Source organism: Scyliorhinus torazame, chromosome 18, assembly GCF_047496885.1.
Source record: "Scyliorhinus torazame isolate Kashiwa2021f chromosome 18, sScyTor2.1, whole genome shotgun sequence".
In the NCBI taxonomy this organism is placed as follows: domain Eukaryota; kingdom Metazoa; phylum Chordata; class Chondrichthyes; order Carcharhiniformes; family Scyliorhinidae; genus Scyliorhinus; species Scyliorhinus torazame.
The window spans coordinates 63233497-63250970 of NC_092724.1; the positions used below are offsets into that span (position 1 = coordinate 63233497).

The window sequence follows — 17474 nt, forward strand, 5'->3', positions numbered from 1 at the left end:
GGGGGCTCCGACTCATATGGCTTCCTATAAAACTCCTCGAACACCCCATTCACCCCCACCGGGTCCAGTACCACCCTCCCCATCCCATCCTTCACTCTTCCAATCTCCCTTGCAGCCTCCTGTTTCCGAAGTTGGTGGGCCAGCATCCTGCTCACCGTCACCATGTACTTATACATTGCTCCTCTGGTCCTCTGTAACTTCCCTACTACCTTCCTCGTAGACAACAGCCCAAACTCCATCTGGACCCTCTGCTTCTCCTTCAACAACCCTCCCTCTGGGGCCTCCCGAGTACCTCCTATCGATTCTCAGAATCTCTTCCATCAACCTTACCATCTCTGCTCGTTCCACCTTTTCCCTGTGTGTCTGAATCAAAATAAACTCCCCTCTAACCACCACCTTGAGTGCCTCCCACACCGTGGCGGCCGTAACCTCCCCTGTATTGTTGAGTTCCACATAGTCCAGGGTGGCAGCCCTCACCTGCACGTACACCTCCTCATCCGCCAACAATCACACATCTAGCAAATCCACCTGGTGCGGCGAGTGGTCTGAAACCACAATCACCGAACACACTGAATCGACTGCCCCCGTCAGCATCGCCTTGTTCACAAGAAATCAATCCAGGAGTACATCCAGAGCACGTGAAAAACGTACGGAAACTTCTTCACTCTCGGCCTCCCAAACCTCCACAGGTCCACCAACTCAACCTCACCCATGTGCTCCATGAACCCTTTCAGCTCCTTTGCCACCTCCGACACTTTGACCGGCCGAAACTTCGCTCAATGACCGTGTTAAAATCCCCCCCCCCCCCCCCCCCCCCCCCCCCCCCAATGATCAACCGGTGCGAGTCCAGGCGTCTTCCCCAGCACCCATCACATAAACTCCACATCATCCCAGTTTGGGGCATAAATATTTACCCTCCAGCTTCCCACTCACCATCACAAACCTCCCTCCTGAATCTGCCACAGTATTCCCCTCAAACGCCAGCCGCTTATTCACCAACACCGCCACCCCCCCTCGTCTTCATATCCAGTCCCATATTGAACACCTGCCCCACCCATCCTTTCCTCAACCTTGCCTGATCCCCTATCTTTACATGCCAGATCCGCCTTCAGACTTCTTCAGGTGCATCGACACACCTGACTGGCCATTCAGCCCCCTCACATTCCATGTGACCAGCCTGGTCAGGGGCTCCTCACCCTCCCAACCCGCTCCCCTGCCAATCAACCATTTCCCTTTTTGGGCCATTCCCCGGCCCGCATCACGCAACCCTGCAGGCCCACCCTCGGATGTCTACTGTCATCACCTCCCTTTCCCGCTGCGCCACAGCAACCCACACCCTTGTCAGCCTCCCCCTCCCCCAAACTAACAACAACCCCAACCCCCTCCCCTACACGATGCAGACGCACCACCATTATCCTCTGCGGCTCGCCCACCTCCCGCCTCCTCATCAGCACCCTGAGCACTCGGTCGACCTCCAGGGGCCGGTCGAATGCCCCCTCCCCAATCAACGTTTTCAACATCTTGGCCACATACATGCCAGCATCTGTTCCTTCAATGCATTTGGGCATCCCCACAGATTTTGTCTTCTGGAGCGATTCTCCAGATCCTCCACCTTCTCCTTCAGCCACTTTTGGGTCTCCCACATCACTCCCATCACGCCCACCAATGAGGTGAGCTGCTCCTCGTGCTCTCCCACCGTCTCCTCCACTTTCTGGGTCACCTGGTCCTGGGATTCCACCCTCTGCTCCACACGGTCAACCCCCGCTTTAAGTGGCTCTATCACCCTGGCTAGGTCCTCATGGGCTTCCCTCCTCTGCTGGCTAAATTTCTAATTTAAGAAGCCCACCAGCTGCTCCATTGACCACTGGGTGGGCAGGACAGGTCCTTTATCCTCCACCATCTTGACCTATGGTGCACAAAGATTCTCCTGCTCGACCAGCTCCCTTCTTCTCGACCCACCTCTGGTCCATGGATCCATCCACCAGCCACTCCAGTGGAGTCTAACTTTCTCCTATCACTTCTGCACCTTTCTTCATCCAAACTTCCATCCGCCGAACAGGGAAAGGTCCAAAAAATCCACCTTGAGAGAGGGGCTACCAAACGTGCAACCACTTATTCCATCGTTGCCACCGGAAGTCTACAGAGTAGAGATTATACATCATATCCTGTTTCATGGTAGATTGTGATAGATAACAGTATAAAGTCAGCACCTTAAATCTACCTCACACCAAATGGCAGACTGTAGCCCATACTGACTGGATGTACACAATCACCCATATTTGGTAAAGACAATAAAAGGCATCTTTCACCCACAACTTGGGCCTTCCTAAGATTATTTTTTTAATTAGGGAATTTACACACCAAGGTTATGCAGTATGTTGGACTCCAAATACCACAACATTTTTTGAGCCGAGCTTCGGGACCTCTGGCATATCTTAAATCATAAGCACAGGCGGCACAGTGGTTAGCACTGCTGCTTCACTGTGCCAGGGTCCCGGGTTCGATTCCGACCTTGAGTGACTATCTTTGTGGGGTTTGTATGTTCTCCCCGTGTTTGCGTAGGTTTCCTCCGGGTGCTCAGGATTTCTCCCACAGTCCAAAAATGTGCAGGTTAGGTGGATTGGGCAAGATGCACGGGGCTACAGGGATAGGGCAGGGGAGTGGACCTTTGGTCGGGTGCTCTTTCGCAGGATCAGTGCAGACTCGATGGGCCGAATGGCCTCCTTCCCCACTGTAAAAACTCTATGGTAGCACCAACTTCATTCTTAATCTCCCCCCGTTAATGTCCAATAGGTTCACACTGCTGTTACCTAATTTTCAGCCCCTTCCTGTGTCCGTTCTTCTGGAAAAAAGGTTTCCCTGATTCACTCACACACCGTGCACCCGTCACTAATCTCCGGTGAACAGGATTTCTGATCTATCCTGTAACCCAGTCGTTCCCACCCCAATTGAGACCAGTGATACTGTGACCACCACCCTCCGACTAATTCAGATATTTGTTTTGATGTCCATCCCTCTCCCTTTGCTGTAACACACTCTGAGCTTCTTCTCAGATAGGTTATCAGCCTCACCTTCTCCTGTTTGAACTCTCCCTGATCTTTACCAATGCCGCCTGCTGTGCCCGTCGCAGTCACTTTCAATCCGCTTTAAAAGATGTGGGCAATGCTGGCCAGGTCAGCATTTGTCATCAATGGCTCTAGAGGAGTAGCTCGGCTATTTCGTAGGATGGTTAGAGTCAACCACATTGTTATGGGTCTAGAGTCCCATGTCAGCCTGACCGGGTAAGGACGGCAGATTTAATCCTCTAAAGGACAATAGTGAAGCAGATAGGTTTTTACAACAATCAACGATAGTTTCATTCTCACCCTCACTGAGGCTAGCTTTCAATTAATTAATTTAATTGGTTAGTGGTAAATTCAATTTTCAGTTGCTGTGGTGAGCTTTGAACACATATCCCCACCAAAGCATTAACTTGGGCCTCTGATTTATCAGCCCAGTAAAGTTACCATTACGCCAACACCTTCCCCCTGGTGGTAAAGCCAGATTCCCGTGGAACAAAAGGGCAAACCTATTAAAGTTGATTTACAATCACTTGACACAACACATGCCACTTTGAAATAGATGCCTGTGTTCCCCTTATCCAGCAACTTGATTGATAACTGCTGTGCACAGCCAAAGCTTGCTGACACGGTAGTCCCAGATATGATTGCTGGACCTCAATGGTGTCAGTAAAGCTGCCATAGTCCCAGATGACCATAGGCTACTTCCCCCTTTGAGGTGGAGAGCTGACTGGTGGTAATTTAACCTGAGGATCACCACACTTTAGACGAGGGGCAAGGTTGAGAAAGCGGGGCTTCATGAATAAATTCATGTTGGTACAGGGATTGAAACTGCACTGTTGGCCTCGCTCTGCATCACGAATCAGCTGTCCAGCCAACTGAGCTCAATCGGCCCCATGGTGTCGGTAGGAGTGCAACAATTGACTTTCTTGCTCCTAATATTAACCCTTGACCCTTGCTCAACATTTTTGTAGCTGAGGGAAGGTCAAGGCTGGAATGCTTGTTACAATTGGTGAGATACCTTAATGCCTAAATGGTTACATAGAACCCCTCCAGTGCAGAAGGAGGCCATTCGGCCCATCGAGTATGCACCGGCCCTTTGAAAGTGCACCCTACTTAAGCCAACAATTCTATCCTATCCCTATAACCCGGCCTAACCTTTTGGACACGAGAAGCTGGCCAGTTTGGGTGTGTGTGTGTGTGTGTGTGTGTGTGTTCCACACAGTCACCCGAGGGGGGGGGGGGGGGGCGGGGGGGGGGTGGTGTTTAGATAAGGTGCTCTTTTGGAGGTCAGTGCAGACTCAATGGGCCTCCTTCTGCACTGTAGGATTCTATGAATTGCACTCCAACCAACAGCTGACAAAGCATTCAGAGCCACAACTGTATGATAATCTAGGTTGACTCTGCAGCATCTCATGCTGTGAACTATGTGCACTCACCAACTATGACACTGGTAGCACGCTGAGTGTAAAGGAAACAGAGTACTGACGACAATGGTAAGTGACGTCTTAAGTTTCCCAGGGTGGGGATGCTCCCTGACCCTGAGCTAAACCAGTTCCAATGAAGCCAACAGCTTTTTATTCCTTTTTTAAAATAAATTTCGAGCACCCAATTTATTTTTTCCCAATTAAGGGGCAATTTAGCGTGGCCAATCCACCTAGCCTGCACATCTTTGGTTTGTGGGGGCGAAGCCCATGCAAACACGCGGAGAATGTGCAAACTCCACACGGACAGTGACCCAGAGCCGGGGTCGAACCTGGGACCTCAGTGCCATGAGGCAGCAGTGCTAACTACTGCGCCACCATGCAGCCCACGATGCCGATGGCTTTCAATGAGGGCGAAACCCTCTTGTAGCGAGGGTGAAGGGATAATTGGTCCGGTAGGTTAATAAATAGAGTAGGTGGCATTTTATGATCAGTTTTCCTTCCTGCAGCAGGAATGTTTACCATTTACCCAAGAAATGAAGTGAACCTAAGTATAAATAACAATTGGTTCCATGTTGGGGTGCATCTCGCTACTTAGCTACTTAGTTATTTGGCTGGTGTTGTGATTCACAACCAATCAATCAAATAACAAGCAGATCAAGAGAAAGTGAAAGATTTGAAGGCAAGCTATTCCTAAAACTTGAACAGAAAAACTCCTGGGAGCACCGAGAGAAGGGACATCGCTCTTATACTGACAGGGCAAGGGGCATGGTTTCACGATTCAAAGATAGCTCCTCAAAAATGACAACCGACATTTTCCGTCACTCTCTCAATTATTTTCACACTCGTCCTAATTTTCTTTAAGTTGGCGCACGAGATACCCTTGCCAGGGGTGATGGGAGAAGGGTTAAAATAGCCTGTGGGCTGGGTGAAATTGATCTTTGGTTTGTGGGGACAACAGAATAGGCGACGGTGAGTCGGACCTGTTAAAGTTTCTGATCATAGAATTTACAGTGCACAAGGAGGTCATTCGGCCCATCAAGTCTGCACCAGCCCTTGGAAAGGGCACCCTACCTATTCCCACACCTCCACCCTATCCCCACACCTCCACCCTGTCCCCACACCTCCACCCTGTCCCCACACCTCCACCCTGTCCCCACATCTTGACCCTATCCCCACACCTCGACCCTATCCCCACACCTCCACCCTATCCCCGTAACCCCAACTAACCTTTTTGTACACTAAGGGAAATTTAGCTTAGCCAATCCACTTAACCTGCACATCTTTGGACTGTGGGAGGAAACTGGAGCACCCGGAGGAAACCCACATAGACACGGGAGAATGTGCAGACTCCGCACGTTGACACGGGAGAAGGTACAGTCTCCGCATAGACAGTGACCCAAGCCGGGAATCGAACCTGGGACCCTGGAGCTGTCAAGCAGCTGTGCTACCGTGCTGCCCCAAGTTAATGGCAAAGAAATTCGGTTTGCGCTTAAATTGGGCTACTGATTGGCTACTAGCTCCCATATTTCTGTTACAGGCCCAGAGGAATTTAATTCAAAAAGATTGAATTGCACTGGCGTTTGAGAATTGATCAAAACCTAATAACATGTTTCTTTGTTAATGACTGTGCCTTGATATCCGCACATTGCTTTATTTAAAACAGGTGTCTTTCAGTCCTCACCTCTGTAGCTGTCTTAAACTAGGCACCTGAATTCCCAGCCATCGCCTTCTCTCTGCCTCTCCAACTAAAAGTTCAGTTCACTGACTCTCTGACCAGCTGGGAAATAGAGTCAGCAATCCGACCATACTCTGGGGCAGCGGCATTATTATTACTAACTGACAGAGCTGAAAGGCACTTCTTGTGCTCCCAGAATGTATCTGCACTCCTTGGGGTGGATTTAGTGGAGTTGATGGGAGGTGTCACGTGCCGATAGAAGAGCCAGTTGAATCCCTGTGCTTCCTCTATTTTGTGAAGGTCTGCCAAATTGAGTCTACATGTTTTTTCTCTTTCTCTCTGCTCCCTATCTGACATCCAACAGCAATAAGAGGAGCGCTCCATTGATGGTGACACTGTCAGAGGTGCGATATGGAGGATCTATTCATCAGTGAGGATAGCTGGGGCGGAGCAAGGAGAATGGAACTGAAGAGTGTGGGTATCAAGGGCAGAAAGTAAAGAGAGATAAAGAAACTGGGAGATGAAGAGAATTTTCTTTACACAGGGTATGAGCTGGAATGTGAAGGGAAGCAGATTCAATCGTAACTTTCAATGGGGGAATAGTTCATACATTTCAAGTGAACAGTCTGCAGAGCTGCAGGGGAGAAGCGGGGGGGGGGGGGGGGGGGCGGGCGGGGCAGGGCTAGTTGATGCTCTTTCAAAGAACCAGCATAGGAATGATAGGCTGAATGGCCTCCTTCGGTGCTATTTGATTCTAGAATTCATCCTTATAAGATTTTCCTTGTTGGGCTACAAATTTCTCATCTCTCGTGCTGCTGGGTAAAGATTATTGCTCGAACTGGGAGAAGGAAATTGCTTTGCATTTGCCACACAGTTCTTTAATTTGGCTATTGTTGCTGAGGCGACGATAGGTTTCACTTCCTCACTTGCCCGACAGGCAGGATTAGGGGAAAAAATTAGCCTCAAGTCTTCCGTTAGATTACAGACAGAAAATGTTGATTCCAATGTGTAATATACTTTCGCCAGATAATATCACAGCTTCTACCCAATTGTCAACAGAGTTGGGACGTTTGCAGCCTTATTTGTTACTGACATTTGCCCTTTGCTCCTGGACCCCCACCAATTACAAAGACAGATTTAGAGCAGTCATGAGAAATCAAACCATGAATAGTGGCTCCGAGAAAATGAAATGGCAAAAAGATCAATATCAACAGACATCTGAAATATTCAAACTGTTCAAAATCGTAGCAACCAGACAACATTCAGCGCAACTCCCGCCATTAGTATTTAAGTTGCAGATTCAAACGATAACAAAAGGGAAATAGTTTAACAATCTGGAAAAGCAAATGTGTGAGGGGAATTAATTCAGAGAGAGACGCGAGCGAGCTTACACACATGCTTGCTGCCTTCTGTATACACACCCTGCTGTTCTATTTAGATGTAGAATGGTTGATTAATGACTCTGAGCATCCTATTGTCATTAGGAGCAGAGCCCAGACTACCTGGTTGTGCGGCAATGTATGCAGTTTGTCGGCCGGCTCTGATCTCCCAGTTTGGAGAGGGGGGATAGATTGGGAAGGGTGGGTGGGTGGGGTACAGACGCTGCAGCAAACTGCAGTGTGATTGCTGTGCCGGGGAGATGGTGCTGAAGGAGACAGGCTTGGCGGTGTGAAGCAGGGCTGACCCTGGCTGGGCAAGAGGGGCAGCAGCAGCAGGACGTTCTCTGAGGAAGGGGACATTGTCCATCGGAGCTGCATGGCAATCAGACACCTGCGATCGGTTATGAAACGGATCTGTCTCTGTGCTGCCTCTCTGTCAGTATGTTTGCGTTCTCTCTCTTTTAGATTTTCATCCTGCTCACATTCTGTCTGCTGCTTTCAGCCGTGTTTGAACAGAGTGTTGATGCTGCATTGTATTAGTCCAAATCGCCACTTTTAAAACGTCCACTTGCAATAGCTGTAGGTGCATTCCTTCTAAGTTGAAGGTGCATTAACTCTATATCTAAAGGTGCATTCATTCTATAGCTGAAGGTGCATTTATTCTATAGCTGAAGGTGCATTAATTCTGTAGCTGAAGGTGTTCATTCTGTAGCTGAAGGTGCATTTATTCTATAGTTGAAGGTGCATTTATTCTATAGTTGAAGGTGCATTCATTCTATAGTTGAAGGTGTAGCAGGAGCCTCGAGACTTTGGTCTGTTTTTCACAGCAAAACAATTAGAGCTGATACTAAAATAATGACCTTTGTGGTAGTATGATTTTACATCTTCTCATTGAAGACTGTCCAAAATCAGGTCCTTGGTGGTTATACGCTGAATCTCAGCAAAGTGCTGTGATTTTTCCTCACTATACGTAGGCCGAGGAGGCAGGCCCCAAATTTATTAAAGCTGGAATGGGGTTTGAACCTGATCCACGCACTAGCCTTCTAATCAACTGAGCTAACTGACTTCCCATGAAGTTTGCATACCTGTATGTAAAAAAGAATACAGTAGGAGAAATTATTGGTCCCTTTAAGAAAGATATTATTTTGTTTTAATCACTGATGGAACCTATGAGTTACCAATTTTGATTGGGCAGATCCATTTGGAGTATTATTTACCCACTGCACCCTGTGGTATTAAAGGGGACGTATCGTTGGAAATGTTGTTACTGTTCAAACATCTAACGCATGGGAATCAAACCTCCATCAAAAGGAATGAAAGAAAAACTTGCATTTCTGTAGCATCATTTACAATGTCCCAATGTGGTTTACAAACACTGAAGTACTTTTAAAGTTAGTCACTGTAGGAATGTTGGAATGTAGGAAAGCACAGCTGTCAATTCTAGGGCAAGCTCCTGTCAACAGCACTGTGATAATATCCAGACAATCTGTTTTAGTTGTGATGTTGGCTGAAGGGGCTGGTTTAGCACAGTGGGCTAAACAGCTGGCTTGTAATGCAAAACAAGGCCAGCAGCGCGGGTTCAATTCCCGTACCGGCTTCCCTGAACAGGCGCCGGAATGTGGTGATTCGGGGCTTTTCACAGCAACTTAATTGAAGCCTACTTGTGACAATTTTTTTGAAGGATCAGTATTAGCCAGGGCACCAGGTTAAACTCCCCTCCTCGTCTTTCAAATACAGTGAGTCCCCGCTTAGCGTGGACGCATTCAGTGTTGCTTTTTTTCTTTTTTAAAATAAATTTAGAATACCCAATTCATTTTTTCCAATTAAGGGGCAATTTAGCATGGCCAATCCACCTATCCTGCACATCCTTTGAGTTGTGGGGGCGAAACCCATGCAAACACTGGGAGAATGTACAAACTCCACTCGGACAGTGACCCAGAGCCGGGATCGAACCTGGGACCTCGGCGCCGTGGGGCACCAGTGCTAACCACTGTGCCACCGCGCTGCCCACAGTGTTGTTTTGTTTTAATGTCATTCATTAGGCAGCCATATATTTGTTTAACGTTGCAATGTTTATAAAAACGCTGTTTATCACAGGCTTCCTGTCCCATGACCTGCACATCCCAATCCACACACGACATGTTCCCCAGTGCTGTTGGGGTCAGTTTACCTCTCCTCTCTCCCTCACTTCCAATTCTGAAGTCCCTTCCTGCCCCCACTCCTGCAGGTTAGGTGGATTGGCCATGATCAATTGCCCCTTCGTGTCCGGTGTCAGGTGGATGTACCTTTAAGAAATGGGTGCTTTATCAAATGGCTGCAGTGATGTCATTGTGTGGGTGGAGCTCGACTCTGCTCTGCTTTTATTTTTGTTTGAGCTGAAAAGCTGCTTTGTGGCTCTGTTTAGTTTTGCTTTGAGTTGGAGAGCTGCATGTGAACCAAGCAGGTGTGTATTGATCTTTCTCTCTACAAGCTAAAGAATGTCTTCAGCTCATTGATGATTTCAAAGTAATACCTGTTTCTGCAGAGAATTTATACCTGCTGTCTTTGTTAAAAGTGTTTTGGGCTTATGGATGTTGTTAGGAAAGTTACTAAGGGTTACCTATTGAATATTGTATTTGGGAAAGTATCAGTATTTGTAGTTGATAAGATGTTTACTGTGTGTTTATTATGTTAATTGAATTCACAGAATAAACATTGTTTTGTTTTTAAAATATTTTAGATCTATGTTGCATCACACCTGTAAAGTGGGCCCTTGTGCTCCCCATAACAAAAATGTATTAAAAGTTGTGGGTCAGGTGAACTCCATGATATACTTTGGAGTTTTCTAAACCCTGGCCCAGAACACCGGGGATGTGCAGCTTAGGTTATGGGGATTGGACGGGAGAGTGGACATGGGTGAGGTGCTCTTTCAGAGGTGCAGGCTCAATGGGCTGAATGGCCTTCTTCTGCACTGTAGAGATTCTATGATTTTAAAGTACCGAACTACAATATATCATAGAATCATATGATTTATTTATGATGTATATGTATTTGATATATATAAAGAATTATTGTTTAGTTATTTCAGCTCGGGGTGCACAGCGGTGTACATTTACAGTACATTATTTAAATTTATACATTTTTTTTCTGGCCGAGCGATTTCTGAATTAACCTATGAGGTGGTGTCTACCGCCCCCCCCCCCCCCCCTCTGGCCACTGCCAGTGGTGGGCTTCCTGATCTGGTGGAGAATCGAGCGTCGGCCTAAAAACGGGATCGGTACCTAGTCCGATGCTTCAGTCTCCCGGCGGCAGCAAGCTATTGACCCCGCACCAGTGGGAAGATGCAAATATGTCATTTGCATACATTTGCATCCAATTAACAGGCCAGTAGCCCGATTATCCAGGCCCGTGAGTGCTCTGGCCTCTCAGCCAGGAGGATGTCAATCGGTGCAGGTAATTTCAAGCGTGGCCCTGACACCGAGGATCCTGCAGTGGGCCGAGGCGGACAGTGCGTAATAACAGTACGAAGTCTTACAACACCAGGTTAAAGTCCAACAGGTTTGTTTCGATGTCACTAGCTTTCGGAGCGCTGCTCCTTCCTCAGGTGAATGAAGAGGTCTGTTCCAGAAACACATATATAGACAAATTCAAAGATGCCAAACAATGCTAGGAATGCGAGCATTAGCAGGTGATTAAATCTTTACAGATGCAGAGATGGGGTAACCCCAGGTTAAAAAGGTGTGAATTGTCTCAAGCCAGGACAGTTGGTAGGATTTCGCAGGCCAGATGGTGGGGGCTGAATGTAATGTGACATGAATCCCAGGTCCCGGTTGAGGCCGCACTCATGTGTGCGGAACTTGGCTATAAGTTTCTGCTCGGCGATTCTGCGTCGTCGCGGGTCCTGAAGGCCGCCTTGGAGAACGCTTACCCGGAGATCAGAGGCTGAATGCCCTTGACTGCTGAAGTGTTCCCCGACTGGAAGGGAACATTCCTGCCTGGTGATTGTTGCGCGATGTCCGTTCATTCGTTGTCGCAGCGTCTGCATGGTCTCGCCAATGTACCACGCTTCGGGACATCCTTTCCTGCAGCGTATGAGGTAGACAACGTTGGCCGAGTCGCACGAGTATGTACCGCGTACCTGGTGGGTGGTGTTCTCACGTGTAATAGTGGTATCCATGTCGATGATCTGGCACGTCTTGCAGAGATTGCCATGACAGGGTTGTGTGGTGTCGTGGTCACTGTTCTGAAGACTGGGTAATTTGCTGCACACAATGGTTCGTTTGAGGTTGCGCGGTTGTTTGAAGGCAAGTAGTGGGGGTGTGGGGATGACCTTGGCAAGATGTTCATCGTCATCAATGATGTGTTGAAGGCTGTGAAGAAGATGACGTAGTTTCTCCGCTCCGGGGAAGTACTGGACGACGAAGGGTATTCTGTCGGTTGTGTCCCATGTTTGTCTTCTGAGGAGGTCGGTCCGGTTTTTCGCTGTGGCGCATTGGAACTGTCGATCGATGAGTCGAGTGCCATATCCCGTTCGTACGAGGGCATCTTTCAACGTCTGTAGATGTCTGTTACGCTCCTCCTCATCTGAGCAGATCCTGTGTATACGGAGCACTTGTCCATAGGGGATGGCTTCTTTAATGTGTTTAGGGTGGAAGCTGGAGAAGTGGAGCATCATGAGGTTATCCGTGGGTTTGCGGTAAAGCGAATTGCTGAGGTGACCGTCCTTGATGGAGACGAGTGTGTCCAAGAATGCAACTGATTTTGGAGAGTAGTCCATGGTGAGTCTGATGGTTGGATGGAACTTATTAATGTCATCGTGTAGTCGTTTCAGGACCCGCGACAACGCAGAATCGCCGAGCAGAAACTTATAGCCAAGTTCCGCACACATGAGTGCGGCCTCAACCGGGACCTGGGATTCATGTCACATTACATTCATCCCCCACCATCTGGCCTACGAAATCCTATCAACTGTCCTGGCTTGAGACAATTCACACCTCTTTAACCTGGGGTTACCCCATCTCTGGATCTGTAAAGATTTAATCACCTGCTAATGCCCGCATTCCTAGCATTGTTTGGCATCTTTGAATTTGTCTATATATGTGTTTCTGGAACAGACCTCTTCATTCACCTGAGGAAGGAGCAGCGCTCCGAAAGCTAGTGATTTGAAACAAACCTGTTGGACTTTAACCTGGTGTTGTAAGACTTCGTACTGTGCTCACCCCAGTCCAACGCCGGCATCTCCACATCAGTGCGTAATAAAGCTGCCCCCCCCCCCCCACAAAGATCATTGGAAGGTCCCCTTCACAACTCAGATCTTGCCTCCCCTTCCGACCTCCCAACCAGACCCCCCCAACAGACTTCAATCCCCACCCTCCTGTCAGCCCCACCCATCAGACCACCCCCCAGACCCAGAATGGAAAATTTGCGTTTCAGAGGCTTTGATGTGCACTGGCATTTCGAGGAAACCTCTAACACCTGTAACCGCTGCAGCTTTTGACCACACAATTGGTGTAGGAAGATTGCGGTGTGACGATGGACAGGCCAGGCAACCAGTAGTGGTAATATGGGGAGGAAGTGATTAAAGACAGGAGGCACTCTGATAAGGAGGTGTGGGGTGGGGTTAGGGGAGGATGGACATGCAGCAGGATTGGAAGTCCATGATGAAAAGGTATTGGCAATGAATAGTAATTTAGGAGAGAGATCCTAAACCATACTTTGGGCCTCTTGTTTACACGTGTCAGGGTCCAGTCTATTTTAAGTGGCTGTCAGGGGTGCCTGAAAAATTAGATGAGATGTCAAACCAAGAACCTGTTGGCCTTTCCACCCGGATCCAAAAGATGGCAGAATCCTATTTTGAGAAGGAGGTAGGGGTTTTCCCCGGTGCCTTGGCCAATACTTATTCCTCAGTCAACATCACCATTGAATCCCTACAGTGCAGAAAGAGGCCATTTGGCCCATTAAGTCTGCACCAAACCTTTGAAAGAGCAGCCTACCAGGGCCCACTCTCTTGCCCTAACCCCGTAACCCCACCTAACCTGAACATCCCTGGACACTGAGGGGCAAATTATCATGACCAATCCACCTAACCTGCACATCTTTGGACTGTAGGAGGAAACTGGTGCACCCAGAGGAAACCCACGCAGACACAGGGAGAACGTGCAAACTCCACTCAGACAGTCACCTAAGGTTAGAATTGAATTTGGGTCCCTGGTGCTGAGGCAGCAGTGCTAACCACTGTGTCACCGTGCCACAAAAGGACAGATTATCTGATCATTATAGCATTGCTTTTTCTGAGAACTTATTTTGTGCATTTTGGCTGTCACGTTTCTTACATTACAACACTGATCAAGGGCTGAATTTTCACCTTGCTGGTTACTTCACAGTAACTTCATTGCAGTGTTAATGTAAGCCTACTTGTGACAATAAAAATTATTATTATAATGCAAGATTGGAATTTAATGGGCAGCATGGTAGCATAGTGGTTAGCAGTTTCTTCATGGCTCCAGGGTCCTAGGTTCGATTCCCGGCTTGGGTCACTGTCTGTGCAGATTCTGCACGTTCTCCCCGTGTGTGCGTGGCTTTCCTCCGGGTGCTCCGGTTTCCTCCCACAGTCCAAAGATGTGCGGGTTAGGTGGATTGGCTATGCTAAATTGCCCTTAGTGTCCAAACAAAAGGTTAATTGGGGTTACTGGGTTAAGGGGATGGGGTGGGGGAGGTGTGTGCTTGAGTGGGGTGCTCTTTCCAAGGGCCGGTGCAGACTCGATGGGCCGAATGGCCTCCTTCTGCACTGTAAATTCTATGATTCTATGAAGGAAAAAAAGGAAGGCTAATGGCAGATTCAGGGGGTTCAAAAAAATGGAGCCCGAAAGGAGTATAGAAAGTACAGAGGGGGTACTTCAAAAAATAAATTACGAGAATGAAGAGCGGGCATGAAAAAACACTGTTGGGCAAAATAAAGGGAAATCGCAAAGTGTTTTACAAATATATAAAGGGCAAGAGTGTAACCAGGAAAAGTGTAGTGTCCATTAGCGACCAAAGTGTCAACCTGTGTGTGGAGCCATAAGGTGTGGGTGAGGTAGGGCAGCACGGTAGCAAAGTAGTACTGTTGCTTCACAGCGCCAGGGTCCCAGGTTCGATTCCCGGCTTGGGTCACTCTGTGCGGAGTCTACACGTACTCCCTGTGTCTGCGTGGGTTTCCTCAGGGTGATCCGGTTTCCTCCCACAAGCCCCGAAAGACGTGAATCGGACATTCTGAATCCGAACAGGGGCCGGAATGTGGCGACGAGGGGCTTTTCACGGTAACTTCATTGCAGTGTTAATGTAAGCCTACTTGTGACATTAATAAAGATTATAATTATTAAATTACTATTTTGCATCTGTGTTCATGATGGAGAAGGATGGTGTATGTATAGAAAGCAAGTTGTGAGACTGTGATATAATTGAACAGATTAGCATTGAGAGGGAGGAGGTGTTAATGACTTTAGAGGGCTTGAAAGTGTCCAGGCTCAGATGAGATGCATCCTGGGCTGCTGCGTGAGGCAAGGGAGGAGGTTGCAGGAGCTCTGATGCCAATTTTCAAAATCTCTCTGGCCATAGGTGAACTGCCAGGGGCTGGAGAACAGCAAACGTGGTACATATTCAAGAAGGGAAGTAGGGAAAAAACAGGTAATGACAGGCCAGTGAGCCGAAAATCTGTGGCATGAAATTATTGGGAAACATTCTGAGAGACAGAATTAATCTCCACTTGACAAGGCAATGATTAATCAAGGAGAGTCAGCATGGCTTTGCCAGGGAGATCATGTCTTACAAATTTGACTGAATTTTTCAAGGAGTTGACTAGGTGTGTAGATGAGGGTAGTGCAGTTGATGTAATCTACATGGACTTCAGTCAGGCTTTTGTAAAGGTCCTCCATGGGAGACTGATCAAGAAGCTAAAAGCTCATGGTATCCAGGCAATTTGGTTCCCAAATTGGCTTAGTGGTAGGAGGTAGAGTGTGATGGTCAAAAATTGTTTTCGTGACTGAAAACCTGTATCCAGTGGTTTACTGCTGTTTGCAGTATACATTAATGATCGAGACATGAATGTGGGGGTATGATCAGTAAGTTGGCAGATGACACGAAAGTTGGTGGGGTGGTAAATAGTGAGAGGGAAAGCCTTAGATTACAGGATGATATAGATGGGCTGGCCAGATGGGCAGAACAGTCACAAACAAAATTTAGCCCTGAAAATGATGTGAGGTCCTCACAATGTTAGTGAGGACTAGCAAGGCAAGGGGATACACAACGAGTGATTGGAGTCTGGGAAGTACAGAGGACCAAAGGAACCTTGGGATGCATGTCCAAATATCCCTGAAGCCAACAGGACAGGCAGATCAGGTAGTTCAGAAGACATATGGGATACTTGCCTTTATTAGACGAGGCACAGAATATGAGAGCGGGGAGAATATGATGGAGCTGCATAAAACGCTCATTAGGCCAGAGGTAGATTACTGTGAACAGTTCTGGTCTCCGGTCGCCACACTACAAGGATGATGTGATTGCACAAGAAAGGTTCCAGAGAAGATTCACCAGGATGTTGCCTGGACTGGAACATTTGAGCTATGAAGAGAGGTTTGATAGGCTGGGGTTGTTTTCCTGAGAGCAGAGAAGACTGAAGGGGGACTTGATCAAGGTGTACAAAATTATGAGGGGCATAGATGAGGTAGATGGGAAGAAGCTTTTCCCCTTAGTAAAGGGGCTAATAACCAGGGACCATTGATTTAAGGGAAGGGGCAGGAGATTTAGAGGGGAAGTGAGGAAAAACCTTTTCACCAGGGGGTGGGGAACCTGGAGCTCGCAGCCTGAAAGGGTGGGTGGTAGAGGCAGGAATCCTTACAACATCTAAGAAGCATTTGGATGAGCACTTGAAATGCTGTCGCATGCAAGCGTATGGAGCAAGTGCTGGGAATTGGGGTTAGATTGGACAGGTGCTTGGTGGCTGGTGCAGACACGATGGGTCGAAGGGCCTCTTTTGTGCTGTAAAACTCTATGACTATAATTAAGTAATAAGCAGCCAGGCCATCACTTTGGGTAAGAGAAGGGGTGGAATCCCTTCACAAGGTGACCTTTGGCTGTATCCCTACCCAGACAGGCAGGGGGGCCTTTAAGCCCAGCTGGAAACACTGACACTGCCCCAGCCTGCCTCGCTTGACTTCAGGCAGTTAAATTCCTCCAGTCATATTGGGAAACCGGATGCCGACAAGAAGATCTGAGTCTACTCCATTACCTACATTAAGCGTGGCTGTTAACGAGCCTCATTGGTGTTGTGTTATGTACTCTGGGATAACACAGGCTGCAACTGGATGCAGCTTTAACAAAAGGATACTCCAGACCATGAAGTTAGTTCAATCTGATTTATTGAACCAGTAGCACAGTTCTCCATGAGTTTGACTCTGCTAACCTAAGTGTGGTTACTCTGTCTGACTGAACCAGACTAGCTCTTAGCCATGTGCTGAAGGTGTGATACTGTACATACACTCTGACTCACTCTGTAGATGTTCGTCAGTGGAAAGAGACGGAGTGCGAGTGCCTTGTGCCTCTTATAGTGAGATACCACCTCTGAGTGTCCTGCCTGCTCTTGGTCATGTCCTGTTCTCTGTGTTCATTAGCTGCCTGTCTGTATATCATTATTTGCATGTCTGCATATCATGACACCTCCCCTTTTTAAAAATGTTTTGTTGGCATATGGGAACGTACTTACATGTGATGGCATATATTAACATATTTACAAGCGGTGGCATATCTGAACATATGTACATGTGAAGACAGCTGTCTAATGTGAGAAAACAGAACATAGCAAACAAAACAAATGTTCATAAGTCCAGTCTCTGGGGCTTGCGTCTGATCCTTGTCGACCGCCGGAGAGGTGGTGGTGGGGACGATGGCGCCTTGATGGGCGGGATGGAAGATGGTGGCC

The 17474-nt window shown here is 47.9% G+C and overlaps 1 protein-coding gene across 3 annotated transcripts in view; it reads left to right on the forward strand.

Annotated features, from left to right (window-relative positions):
* The first annotated feature begins 7799 nt into the window (after positions 1–7799).
* ankrd24 (ankyrin repeat domain 24) overlaps positions 7800–17474 on the forward strand; it is a 215155-nt gene continuing 205480 nt past the window's right edge. For all 3 annotated transcript variants that reach the window (XM_072482820.1, XM_072482821.1, XM_072482822.1), the window contains exon 1: positions 7800–7979. In XM_072482820.1, the coding sequence (XP_072338921.1) occupies positions 7917–7979 (63 nt within the window). In that variant the 5' untranslated portion in view covers positions 7800–7916. The remainder of the gene's footprint in view (positions 7980–17474) is intronic.